A 12,529-nucleotide genomic window follows, 5' to 3' on the forward strand; every position below is an offset into this window, starting at 1 on the left:
AATAGAAGAATGGAAAAACAATGCCTGGTCTGAGTCTTGATTTCTGCTGTAACGTTTGGATGGTAGGGTAAGAATTTGGCATAAACAACATGAAAGCATCCTGCCTTATATCAGTTTTTTTGTTGTTGGCGGTGTAATGTGTGGAGGATATTTCCTTAGTACCAGCTGAGCATCATTTAAATGCCACAGCCTACCTGAGTATTGTTGCTTACAATGTCTTTTTGTTTATGAATATAGCGTACCATCTTCTGACGGCTGCTTCCAGCAGGGTAATGCACCACGTCACAAATCTCAAATCATCTCAAACTGCTATCTTGATCATGAGCCCTCTGTACTCAAACAGCCTCCACAGTCACCAGGTCTCAGTCCAATAGAGCACCTTTGGGATGTGGTGGAACAAGAGATTGGCATTGTGGATGCGCAGCTGATAAATCTGTAGCAACTGTGCGATTCTGTCTTGTCAATATGGACCAAAAACTCTGAAGAATGTTTCCAGCACCTTGTTGAATGTATGCCTCGAAAGCTGAAGGCAAATGCAATCCAACCCGGTACTAGCAAGACGTACCTAATAAAATGACCACTGAGTGTATAAAATACTAGAATTTTACAAACCAAAAGTGAAGCACATCTGTCAGAATCCAGCTGGCTTTGCTCCTGACTTTAAGTGTAAAACCCACGCAAACATGGGGAGAACATGCAAACTCCACACAGAAAGGCCCGGGCCAAGGTGGATTCAAACCCAGACCTTCTGGCTGTGAGGCAACAGTGCTAACCACCATGCCACTGTGCTGCCTCAAAAGTGAATCTCTTGGAGAAAATAAAAAACAGTGGATAAAATATTTCAGCCAGTGTTCTGATGCTCTAAGTGCAGTTTCTACTGAACCTGCTCTGCTCATAGTGACAAACTAGTTTACAAAGAAACATCATTATACAGTTAGAGCTCTCTTCATATACCATGGAGACAAGACTACAAATTCATGTTAATATCCCCTTCCTCTCTCCTTCCCCACACACACACACACACACACACACACACACACTACTTTCAACTACCTCTACCTCTGTGGTTCAAACGGAGCAACCATCCCACTCAGTACATTAGAGTAATGACACAGCAAGCCCACTGCTACTGAGGGGGATGAGGACACCCAGTCAGCTAACAGTCACTGCAGAGTGTTTAAAAAATAATCCAAGAGCGAGCATATGAGCAGACATCAGTTTAAAAAAACAAAACAAAGTGAAGCTATTTAACGCATGCAGAGAAAATGATTTATTTCTTGCTGGCCTGTGAAAACAGGATGAGACTTTTGAAGCACACTTTCTTCAATGTGCTATGAAAAACAAAACAACAAGGTTTCCTCAGTTGGAAAGTTCCGAAAGGTGGAGCATCTCCCACCATTCAGGTCGCGCTTTAATGTGTAACCACGTGCTATGAGGTTGCGAGGTTGTGGTGTGGGGGGTGGAGGCAGTCATTTGAATTCAAATTTGGGACCCCTTTTTTTCTTTTTTGTCCCCTACAACTTCTTATAGCAATTCTTCACAGTGGATAAAGCTGGCATATGGAAAACACGCAACTGTTTGTCTTAAATCCTACCAGCACAGGGAAGTAGAAAAATACTTTATTGTGACCACCCATGTTTCCTTAAAACGGCCCAGCAAGCCTATTGCTGTATAGGAGTTTTAAACGCACCATTTAGCGTAGGATTACTAAAAAATGTTTGTTACGATCACCACAAACACACTATAAATCCGTATAAAAAGAACACGGTATAGGGTTATCTGGCAGAGCTACGTGCTTGGGGTTGTCTCACAGGGATTTTGAAGTTGCCGCTGAATGGTGGTGATGTTGGGCTTGGAGGCGGAGGCTGTGGAAGAAAGGAGCTGCTCTCAATAAGCACAGCATTGCCGCTGGATCTGTCGACGACCGCAGGCTCCAGCCAAAAAAGAACAGCGACGTGACACCTAACGTTTTATTTTGTAATTTTTATTTATTTCTCAATGTCCCGTCACCTCAAACAAGATGTAACTTTTTTGACATCACCTCAGCTATATTCATGTATTTGAAAGGAGCCGGGAGCGAGTGCGCAGAGACGAGAAGCCGAGCTGTCGGGGCGAATGGAACTTATTGTTGTGCATTTGTTTTGACTATGTTATCCCCAAGTGAGTTTGGCTTCAGTCCGTCTCTGTTCGCCGTCGACTCTTGAATTTTTTGGGGGGGGATTTTAATCCGAATTCTTTTAAGGGGGGAAACACCGAAGGAGGATTCTGCAAAGCCAGCAAGCTTTTCCTTTACAGAGCCGGGGATTTAAATCGTCCTTCGGTGGAGCTCCGGGAGAGGCGAGAGTCAAAGAAAGAAATTCATGTGGCCATTCTCTCTATAGCCAAACATTTTTTTGGGGATTGCATAATGAGCAAGGAACGACCTAAGAGGAATATCATCCAAAAGAAATACGTAAGTGAAAGCATGTATTTGCCTGAAATGCTCACCGATCGCCCTATTCAAGTTTGCCTTGCTCGCCTCGATGAAAATGCATAAACTTTCCATCATGGACTGCTGAAGGTTACCATTAGGCAGCTTGTGCTCTATTTGGGTCAAATATCCTTCAAAATGTGACGCCTTTAAGTTACCTCGACGTGTTAACAATAACCTGTGTTTTTTATTTAAAGAGACAGCAATGTTTATTCAATGTCTGCTGCAACGTTTCTTCGACACCAACCATGTTTTAGGCTATTTGAACATCGGGTGCTGCTGCTGTGGTGGTTGTGGGGTAGATTACTTCGCTCATTTTGACTCGTTTTAACGCGTGATGGGGGGATGCATAGCATGCATCGGGTGTGTTGGAAGGCCCTGAAAGGTTTTAAATTAAAAGACTTGGCAAACACTTTTCAGAATAGGCTTTTGTTCGCTAGCCATTTCTTGCTATTCAGAGCCGTGAAGACGAGCCTGTCGGCCATGGCTCGGCTATTGCGACTTCATTTCGTCCCATGCTGAGCATTTCATCCCCGCTTCAGACCGAGCTTGTACCTTCAGAATATATATAGCTCACTTTAACCCGTTCTCACGCACGGTTTGTGTTCACGTCCCGAGGTAGCGTGTATGTCCTGCCGCAGCGGTTTTTGTTTCTGTATTTTTTTTTTTTTTTTCTGTGGGGCTTGACGAACCGACATGTTTCGCGGACTGTTGTGGCTCTTTAATTTTCCTCCGTGCAGCGTGAGGGAGAGCAGGAGGAAAAGGGGGTCATGCGATTCGGCACATTCATTCAATTTTCACCTCTCGAAACGCCGCGGGCACACTTCTGGGTTTGTTTGTTACGCGCCCGCCTTTGCTCTTAATGCCAGCGTACAAGTCCACCCCGGTGTCGGTAATTTTGCAGGTCTCCGTGTGACCTCTGTGAAGGAGCAGATATTGCAGCAGCCCGCTGAGGGGATAACTCCATTTTTTTTTTTTTTTTTTTTTTTTTTTTGCAATACTACGGGGAGGGGGAGCATAGCTAGCCAGCGTTTAGGTCCTCCTCGCCAGCTGAATTCGCATTAACACAACGCTACTTGTTTGAGACAAGTGTTTCTAAGCGGTTCCATCTCTTTAAAGAGACTGTGTTCAGTCGCATTGCAGAGGCTCATGTATGAAGCGACCATTTTATCTCTCTCTGCGAGTAGCACTGGTGAATTTATGGGGAAGGGGCTGTGAAACGAAGGATAGGCTCACCTCAGTGTTGGCTTTAATTATAGTCTTGCTTCAGGTTTTGATTTGGTAAATAAACAACTGTCCACCTGCATGACATGAACAAAGAATTTAATGTTGCAGCGCGCCTCGACTTTGGCTACTATGTGTGGTTTTTGGTCGGCTGCACGTTGGCCGGGCCTCTGGCCTTCTTAAAGTTTGTTGCACTTCTTTGACGTACAGATTTGTTGCCGTGCATTAACGTCGCGAGCCCACCGGACACATTGTTACGTTTAATTGCACGAGGCATCTCACGTGTGCCACTTCTCAAAAGACTAAAGTCAGCAGAGCCAATCGCAACCCCTCCCCCCTCCCATATCTATTCCCAGTAAAGCACCATGCGGAGTGTCCCCTCTGTAAAGTCTCCTCTCGCAAGCCTCTTGGTTTTGCAGCAGGACGCATTCAAAATCCTCAATCATGTCAAAAGTTTGAAGGAAAATGTTGCAAAAGGCCAAACTGAGCAACAGGTTCGTATGAGCAAGTGAACATTCAGGGTAAACACAGGGAGGCATGTTTTCGTGCAGTTAAAAGATTTGCTAGTTATTCAGCTGTGAGCTTTTTGTTTGCCCCCGCAACAAGTGTAGAGTGAAAGCCATGCTGACAAAGCACAGACTGAACATTTATGATCATAATAAACTTTTTTTTTTTTTTTTTTTGAGGGTGTCCTCTTGTGTCCTGTGAAGAAAGTGTTTAAAAATAGGTCTCGCATCAGGATAAAATTGACATCATTGATCCCCCCCCCTTTTTTTTTTAAATACAAAGACTGTTATTTAAACATCTTCATGGGCCACATAGATCTGTGTTGCTTTTCAGCACAAGAAGGCAGTGTGCCAAAAACGAATTGGCATTGGAAGGCAACATAAAAGTGAGTCATCTTAGCAAAAACTGAATTAGTAACTCTAACCTGGCACGCTGCAGCTCAGTCTCCTGATCTTCAGTACTACATGTATATAACAAGTATTGCGCAAGTGCTTTTTGTTATAGCTGTGAATTTTTATATTCAGCCGTGATGTTGATCTTCCTCTGAGCCTGAAGTAGTTTCACTTACATTAATGTTAACTGACCATACTTTTGCGGTGTGTGTGCTGTAATAGTGGGATGAGTGTTGCAAAAGAGTGGACGTTTTTGATCTGCTCCACTTATTTGTAAGCTTCTCCCTGAATTGAGGAAACAGGATGTACTGTAGAAACTGTAGAAATAATGACTCAGTGAAACAAAAGTCCCCATCTAAAAATGAGCCAGCAGTTTTTGGCTTTCTAAAACTGGATGGGCTTTTTTTGGGGGGGTCTTTTAATAACGTGTTGTATAATTAGCACTGGAGACAAAGCATCTAGACTGGGGGGGGGGGCTCTGTGCCTGCTTGACTGCAGGATGTATGTCCCAGTCCTGTGTGTGTGTGCACGTGTGTGCCACATCTGTCATGTATTTTCTGCAGCTGCAGTTGATGCATAATGTCTGGCCTGACCCAAACTAGGATCCCAAATGCATTTACAACAACCTGGAGGAGTCCAGATCACCCCCCCCCCCCCCCCCCCCCCCCCCAACACCCAACCCCCCCCCCCCCCCCCCCCCCCACTCCAGGATTTGAGACAGGACTGTTGGCCCTTAGTGATCCACCCCTCCCCCACCCCGGTAATTAGCGTAAGACAATTATACATGCTTGGCTTAACCATTTCCCCTGAAACATGAGCGCGAGTTGCCACCCCTGCCTTCTGCACCCAACAAACGCCCACTACCTGGAATGACACTAAAATTCAACGGTCATAAATGATTTTAAAATAGCGGGATGAGTCCTTTTTAATAAAAACAAACACAACAAGGCAATCACCATTTTGCCCGGAGATTGCAAGCATCAGTGTTTAAGAGGACAAATCCATAGACACGTTTTCACTGATGTAATACTGAGTGTGAGTGCAGGAGCGAGCGTGCTCACCGTGCTCCTGCTTTTAGTTCAGCAAAGAAAAATCTATTTTTGTAGGTTTATTTTCATTTATTTGTTGTTGGTGTCTTTTGAGCCAGTGGTTGAGAGGTCAGTGCTGTGCAATGACTGGGGTATCACTAATGTGCGGCAGACTTGTTCTGTGTAACGAAACATGACACACTGTTTGTGTGTGTGTGTGTAAGCGAGAGTAGCAGGAGAGAACGGCAGAGTGCAGCTCAGTGCAGCCAGGCCATTTTGTGCAGAGTCGGCTCTTCCTGTAGGCCCCAGCTGGGGCTAGGCCTCTGATTCAAAGGTTGTGTGTGTGTGTGTGTGTGTGTGTTTGTGTGCACGCATGGTGTGTGTGGGACAAGCACAGCTGCTGCAGGGGCCTTTACAAATGTAAAGAGGCTGTCAGTGTTTGTTTCATCAGGCGCACAACTGATGAGGGCCAAGTTGAAAATCCATTGCACTGAGAGTGTGTGCGTTGAGCGTGCACAAAAAGAGGAAACAAAAATAGAGAGCAGGGGCAGAATGGGGGAGTGCAAAGGCACAGACTCTCCCCCTCCTCTTCCTCTCTTTATCTCCCTCTTTTTCGCCCTCTGTCTCGCTCTCTCGTTCTTGGGCTGTCCAAATGAAATGTGGGCCTCATGTAGGACCATGAAGAGAGGGTCACAGGGTTGTTTTTTCACCGTGCCTGAGCGTCAGTGCGCTTCATTTAACCTTATGTTTCAATGCAAATTCTTCTTTCATAAGCTCTCTTCTCTTCACGTGTGCAACATGGCAGGGTTCACTTTCCAACCCCTCTGTCACTATGACTACCGGGGCAAAAGCAATGTGTACTGTGGCAAAAGCAGCATTTTACTGCCTGTTTATTTTACTACGTTCACTACGATTGCGTTCCATGTGGTGATACAGTTAAAAAAAAAAAAAAAACATAAAAGTGCTTTCCATATGTTTTGGCAGTATTCCTATGAATGCAAGAACGTGCAGTGGCGTAAGGTGGGAAGTGTTTGAAGTTTGAAACGGCAGCATTTTCTAGTTTTTTTTGCAGGGACAGGATTGAATGAAAAGCAGCACAGGGCATTTCTTTTAATCTGAAACTATCATTACGCTGCTTTGTTTTTTGTTTTTTGTTTTTTCTTCCTTCACCAATAGGGAAAAATAAAAGCTGGGCTACTTTGATTACATTGCCAGGCTGTAACAGCATGGTATAAAAGTAACTGCCAAAAATATAAAAGTCCTCACGGAGATTACCAGCAATTTGCACACAATGGAAAATGACGGAAACAAAATCCTGACTTTGTGTGTCACTCGCACTGTGTGGAGAAATCAAAGCCTAAAAAAAACATGCAAGACAGCCATATGTGTCTTGCGCTGGAGTTGGCAGGTATGCGCACATCACCGGGCTTTAGTTAATGTGTCCCCTCTAAACGGTTGTGTGTTGAAGCAGAGAAGAAGAAGCCTTCCCACGCTGCAGGCCCAGCCTCACATCCCTTTGGCCTCATCTTTCCTCTCGCAGGCCCTGCTAACTTGACACGAGCTGCCAGAAAAAAAAAAAAAAAAATCTCAGGGAGTGAAGTTGGCTAGCCCAGCCTCATTTTAATCCAATCCTTTTTTTAAAAAAAAAAAAAAAATTATTTATGTATTTATTAGGTTTGTGCTGAAAATAAGGAGAAGGCAGTGTGTGTGTTTTTTTTTTTTTTTTTTTTAATGCTTAAATAAAGTCTGCTTTGCCAACAGAGAGTTTACTGCATCATTAGAGGCGCTCTGCGAGTTACCGGCTTCAATTTGGACCGGCGAAAGATGTTCGGCGGCCAAATGTGCGGCAGCTCGGCTCCTTCCTCTGACATAAACGCGGGCTCCCCGTTTACCCGTTACCTCCTCTTCTTCCCTGCGTTCCTTTTCTACAGTATTATGTCACACACGCGCGAAGCACAAACTCCTGTTATGCAACACGACCTTTTCTCTTATCAGCTGTTGGCACTGAGCACAATCTCCGGCTCTGTGCTGGCACCGGCGCACACACTCAAACACGCACAGTCAAAGGTCTTTAGGTGTACACCTGCAGTCACTAGGTGAGAGAAACTGGTTTTAAAACCCAACCTCATGACGTGTCTCGCAGTTATCAGCAGCTCGGGCTATTTGCAAGAGCTGTGACATAAAACTGGGTGTGACACTCTTTGTTATACTGTGTGTGTGTGTGTCGGTCAGGAGCAGGGCGCTTAAGCCTGCGTAGGTGTGTTTTAGGAGTAAACGCTTCAATAGTTGGACAGCGTGCAGTTGTGGAGAAGCCAATGTAGATAGAGGGGTTTGTGTGTGTGTGTGTGTGTCACGTACACCACTTGCGTTCCCTTCGTGCACATCTTCATTTGAGTGATTTATTTCCTTGTGCCCCTGTAGGTTTGGTAGGAAGTGGGCGGTGGTGGCGGGGGGAGTGAGACAGCTGGTCAGCCCCTGAGTGGCTGTGCGTGTGCATATACTCGATCACACATGCTCACTGGTGCGCGTGTGTGAATGTGTGTGTTTGCCACAGCTTATCTGTTCAGGATCCCTATGAAGCTGAATCAACACTTTAGCTTCGTGTTTGGTTTGGCCTTCGCCCTAAGGAGGCCAATGAAGGACATTCAGCAATAGTAGAATGTAAATTATCAGCAGTTATGACATCATTCTCTAAGTACCTCCTTTATGTTATGTACGGTGCTTTTGTTTCCAGCTCTGCCTTTTAATTTATGCTTTTTTTTTTTTTTTAAATCACCAAGGTGCTGTAGCTCACACCGGCATTAGCTTTTAATGACCATCATGTACGCCTCTTGACCGATCTGCGTTCACCTTCTCCTCACTCTTCATCTCGACTACATCAGTTTAATAAACACTCCTCACATTTTCATCCTGTGGTCAATCCCATCTGATCCCCTATTGTGACTCCGTCGCCTTTAAACATCCAGTGAATTAAGCCTCGAGGGATGAAGCAACAGAGCAGAGGCTCAGTCACTATCGATCCTCCGTTACTCCCCTCGCTTTCTCCCCAGAATAAGACAGTTTCTCTGTCAAATGTGCGGCTGTACGCGACCTCACAAAACATCTCAACTGAGCTGTTAAGATTAGGAAATCCCGAAGCTTCCCTTTATGCAGACGTATCACATTTTCCGTGAAGATAGCTGGTTGCACAGTGTCATCAGATATCGCTCCGGGAATCCTATTCACTCTTACCATTTAGTGTACATTCATAGCTGTTCTTGTTATGCGTTTACAATCTCACAAGCTTTCTACTAAGCACAGTAATCTATGAATCACTCTTTTATGATAGAGCAGCTTGTCTCTTTCTGCCAACAAGCCACCGGTCACTCTATTCAGACCCCTCTTTGGCACAGTGCTGACTTGGCCCACACATTGCTCTCTCATTAAATCTTTTTTTAGTGTTCATTTTTTTTTATATTTTACATTTATTATTCCTTTTTTCCCTCCTTTTTTTTTTTTAAACTGTAGCCATTTGTAGCTCTCAAACATGTGTGGCCAGACATGGGTTGCTGACCTTCCCTCTGTTAAAGAGCACTCAAATGTAACCTTTTTTAAACCAAGCATTTGGCCCCTCATGAGGGGAGGCCTTAATTCAGGATGGCAGACTCCTCCCCCTAACCATGGGCAGTAATGAGCCAGTGGAGCAAAGTGGCTGGGTGACCACTATTGCTGCCTAATCTCTACTTTCCAGCTCTTGCAGAATGATGTTTTTTTAAATATATAAAAAAAGTAGAAGATGCAGAGGCAGAACAGTGAGTGCAAATCTTGACTTGATTTAGAGTAAAATGACTGCTTAGAGAAAAGGTGTTAACTGCATCTGGCCCTCTCTTGCAACAATTACGTCTTCCAAACTGTATTTAAAGGACTGGAGCGGAGCGTGTTTCCATGCTGAAACACGGTTGGGGGAGGGGGTCCGTGTTGCTGCTGAGTTGTCGGATGCGCTGGTTCCCTTGTCAGCGTGGATGTGCGAAAACAGGAGGAATGAGGAAGGGCAAGGGTGGGTGTTTAGCGAGCGTGAGAGGCAGGATAAACTTGATTTGCAGGTGAAATGCGCATTCTCTCTTCGTGGACCTTTTCTTACATTCCACGTCCTCTAAAACGCCACGAGACCCACATTATCCCCGCTCCAAGCTCCCATCTTGTCTTGTAATGGAATACAGAGTGGAATTTTTGAATCTGTTCCACTTCGATCTCTCTCACCTCCTCCCTCTCAGCTCATTTGCTCGATTACTCAGCACAGCTCCAGAGAGAGGAGAGAAGTGTTGGGAGCTTTCTGTTAGATACCAGTGAAGGAGAAGGGGGCTTTTTCCCTCCTCGCCTAGCTGTGAAATTGCCTCGGAGTTGCAGAGGAGGAGCCCGTGCATTGTCGGGATCTGTTTCCTTGTCTTCACAGTCAGCTTTAATTTTGCACAGTATGTGTGTTTGCATATGATAATAATTTGTTAGAAAGAGCAGACTGCTCAGCGACGTGATTAGGTTGTTGGTCGTTTCACAGCTCTCTCTTACATCTTGCATTCTTCCATCTGCTTTGTTTTGATTTGCGCTGCCAAAGCAAACTTTGCAGTCCTCTACAGTTTGATATGACACATCTGTGTGAGCACCCGGCCTGACACAAATGCAGCACACAAACATGCATGCACGCATTTAGTCTGGGTCTCTGGGGTGTGATGTTACACTTTCTTTTTTTTTAAAGGATTTTTTTTAGGGTTTTTAATAGTTACATGAATCATTTTTTTCTATTCCCATAAATGGAAAGCATTTTTAAGAAGGTATGAATGGATAAGTCAGTGAAGGAATATTGATTTTTCTTTCCTTTCTTTTTCCCATTGATTTTTTTTTTCTTCTTTTTTCAAGGTGTTTTTTAAGGCTTTCCGCAGAGAGAAGCAGAATGTGAGTCAAAGGCATTGTTCCCCCCCGTTTTAACCTCTGCTCAATAGATGAGGGCTTTTACAATTCTCGTGGCTGCGTGATTTCCTCCAGGCCTCACAGCAGGGAGCTATAGTGCATGGTGCACTGAGGAGAGGGCGCCAGACTCTGGGCTGAATGTCTGGCCGGCCTCCCCCTGGCCTCGGATCAAACGTTACAAGGCCCGGGGGAGGGAGTGTGGTCGTGGGGGGGGGGGGTGAGCTGTGGAATTCGCAACCTGTGTTCGTCAAGGAGAAGAAATCCAGGAGGATAGAAATAATCAAATTAGGTACCATTTCAAGTGGAATATCCATAGCGATCTCAGTTAAAGGCGAGGCCTGTTCATACCAACTGAAGCTCCTGAAAACGCACATGCTGACGCAAGCTTCCACTCTGTGTTCATTCTTTTTTTTTTTTCCTTTTAGATAGAAATGTTTGAGAATGTGGATAGGAAATGACCTAACCACTAGATGCCAGATTGTCATAGACACACGCCGACTTTCACACACTGAAATGAGTAATGTAGAAACAAACTCTGGAGAAACCTGAATTGTAAGCCAAAGAGCAGGGAGTAGCGTACACACAGCCACATTACTCATGTGTGCGCTTGTGATATGTTGTGTACATGCCACATCCCACCAACAGGTTATAGAAACTGACATGCAGATGATTTATTTATTTATTTTGAGCTAACAGCTCTTCCTTTTTGTGAACTTCTAGATTGTTGTTAAGGCTTCTGGATGCTTGTTGCATTCTGGGGAAGTTACTCGATCTGTGCTGCAGTGATATGAGTCAGAGTAAATCGTTTATGAAACAGAAAAAATGTAGTTGAGATGGGGGAAAAAAAAATTTTTCAGCCCAAGGTAGGGGAGTATTTTTAAAAACAGAAATTTAAGTTGCTGTAGATGAAAGCTATGGAAACAAAGAGGGAAGTAAACATCTTTATGCAACAACAACTGTTTGTCGGCCCTTTCTGTAAAACAGAAAATGTCCTTTTGTTTTTTTTGCTACGCGTTATCTAGTCATCCCTTTTCTCGTATTACCCAGATCTTGCGATATATTCCGTAAACTGCAATAGTCATAAAAAACTGTTAGACTTTCACAATTTCTGACAACATCTTATTTCTTGACCGTAAGTCTTTTCTTTGTTTTAACCATTGACAGTCACTTTCATTTTGAACAAGCGCCCCATCGTTCAGTCACAGAAATCAAGAATGGAATTTCATATTAGTCATACTGCTCGGTCACATATGACGATTGTTTTTAATTCCTGTCTGGCTCCCCCCATGGTGGAGAATCGCTGCATAAAACGTATTATATTGATTAACAGTGAAATTATGTAATGGTTTTACTCGCCGCAACATTGTTTCATTTTCCAGGAGATTTTTTTTTTCTCTCTCTCGCTCTCTCTTTCTTGCTTCTTGAGGTTTGCATGTCTGCAAGTGTTGTAGCTGTATTTAAATTTGCAGCTGTGTATCTTTATGTGTCAAAGTTGAGTCAGATTTCATGCATGGCACCAAAACCTAACCATATGCCGCAAAAATTATTGTGAAGCTTGCAGGCGGCACTTTTTCATACGCCCGTCAGGCGCCGTCCGTCGACGTGTCCGATCAATAACTCGAGATCCGTTCAGTTCACATTTACCAAACTTCATGGGTAGATGACTTATGACCAAAGCAAGGTTGTGGTTGTGTATGAGGCCACTGGGGTGAAGATCAAGGTCACTGTTACTTACATCGCACTTTACTGGTTCATCATATTAAGATAATGTGTAGTGATCAACCTCTGGAGGTCAAGGTCATGTGGTTAAATCTTGAATGGTTTGAAGGATTTTGATGAAACCTTGCGTGATTATTTTCCATATCAAGACATTATGCAGAGATGAGCTCAAAAATCAAGGTCACATAATTATTATATTATTAAATCTGTTAGGCGGGGCTGTTATGTTGCTGACATGAAGACTG

General features: G+C 44.1%; 1 protein-coding gene across 2 annotated transcripts in view; it reads left to right on the top strand.

The window, feature by feature from the left end:
- The first annotated feature begins 1,907 nt into the window (after nt 1-1,907).
- jarid2b (jumonji and AT-rich interaction domain containing 2b) overlaps nt 1,908-12,529 on the top strand; it is a 110,899-nt gene continuing 100,277 nt past the window's right edge. For both annotated transcript variants that reach the window (XM_030740533.1, XM_030740534.1), the window contains exon 1: nt 1,908-2,452. In XM_030740533.1, coding sequence (XP_030596393.1) covers nt 2,408-2,452 — 45 coding nt within the window. In that variant the 5' untranslated portion in view covers nt 1,908-2,407. The remainder of the gene's footprint in view (nt 2,453-12,529) is intronic.

This window comes from Archocentrus centrarchus, chromosome 11 (genome assembly GCF_007364275.1).
Source record: "Archocentrus centrarchus isolate MPI-CPG fArcCen1 chromosome 11, fArcCen1, whole genome shotgun sequence".
In the NCBI taxonomy this organism is placed as follows: Eukaryota; Metazoa; Chordata; class Actinopteri; order Cichliformes; family Cichlidae; genus Archocentrus; species Archocentrus centrarchus.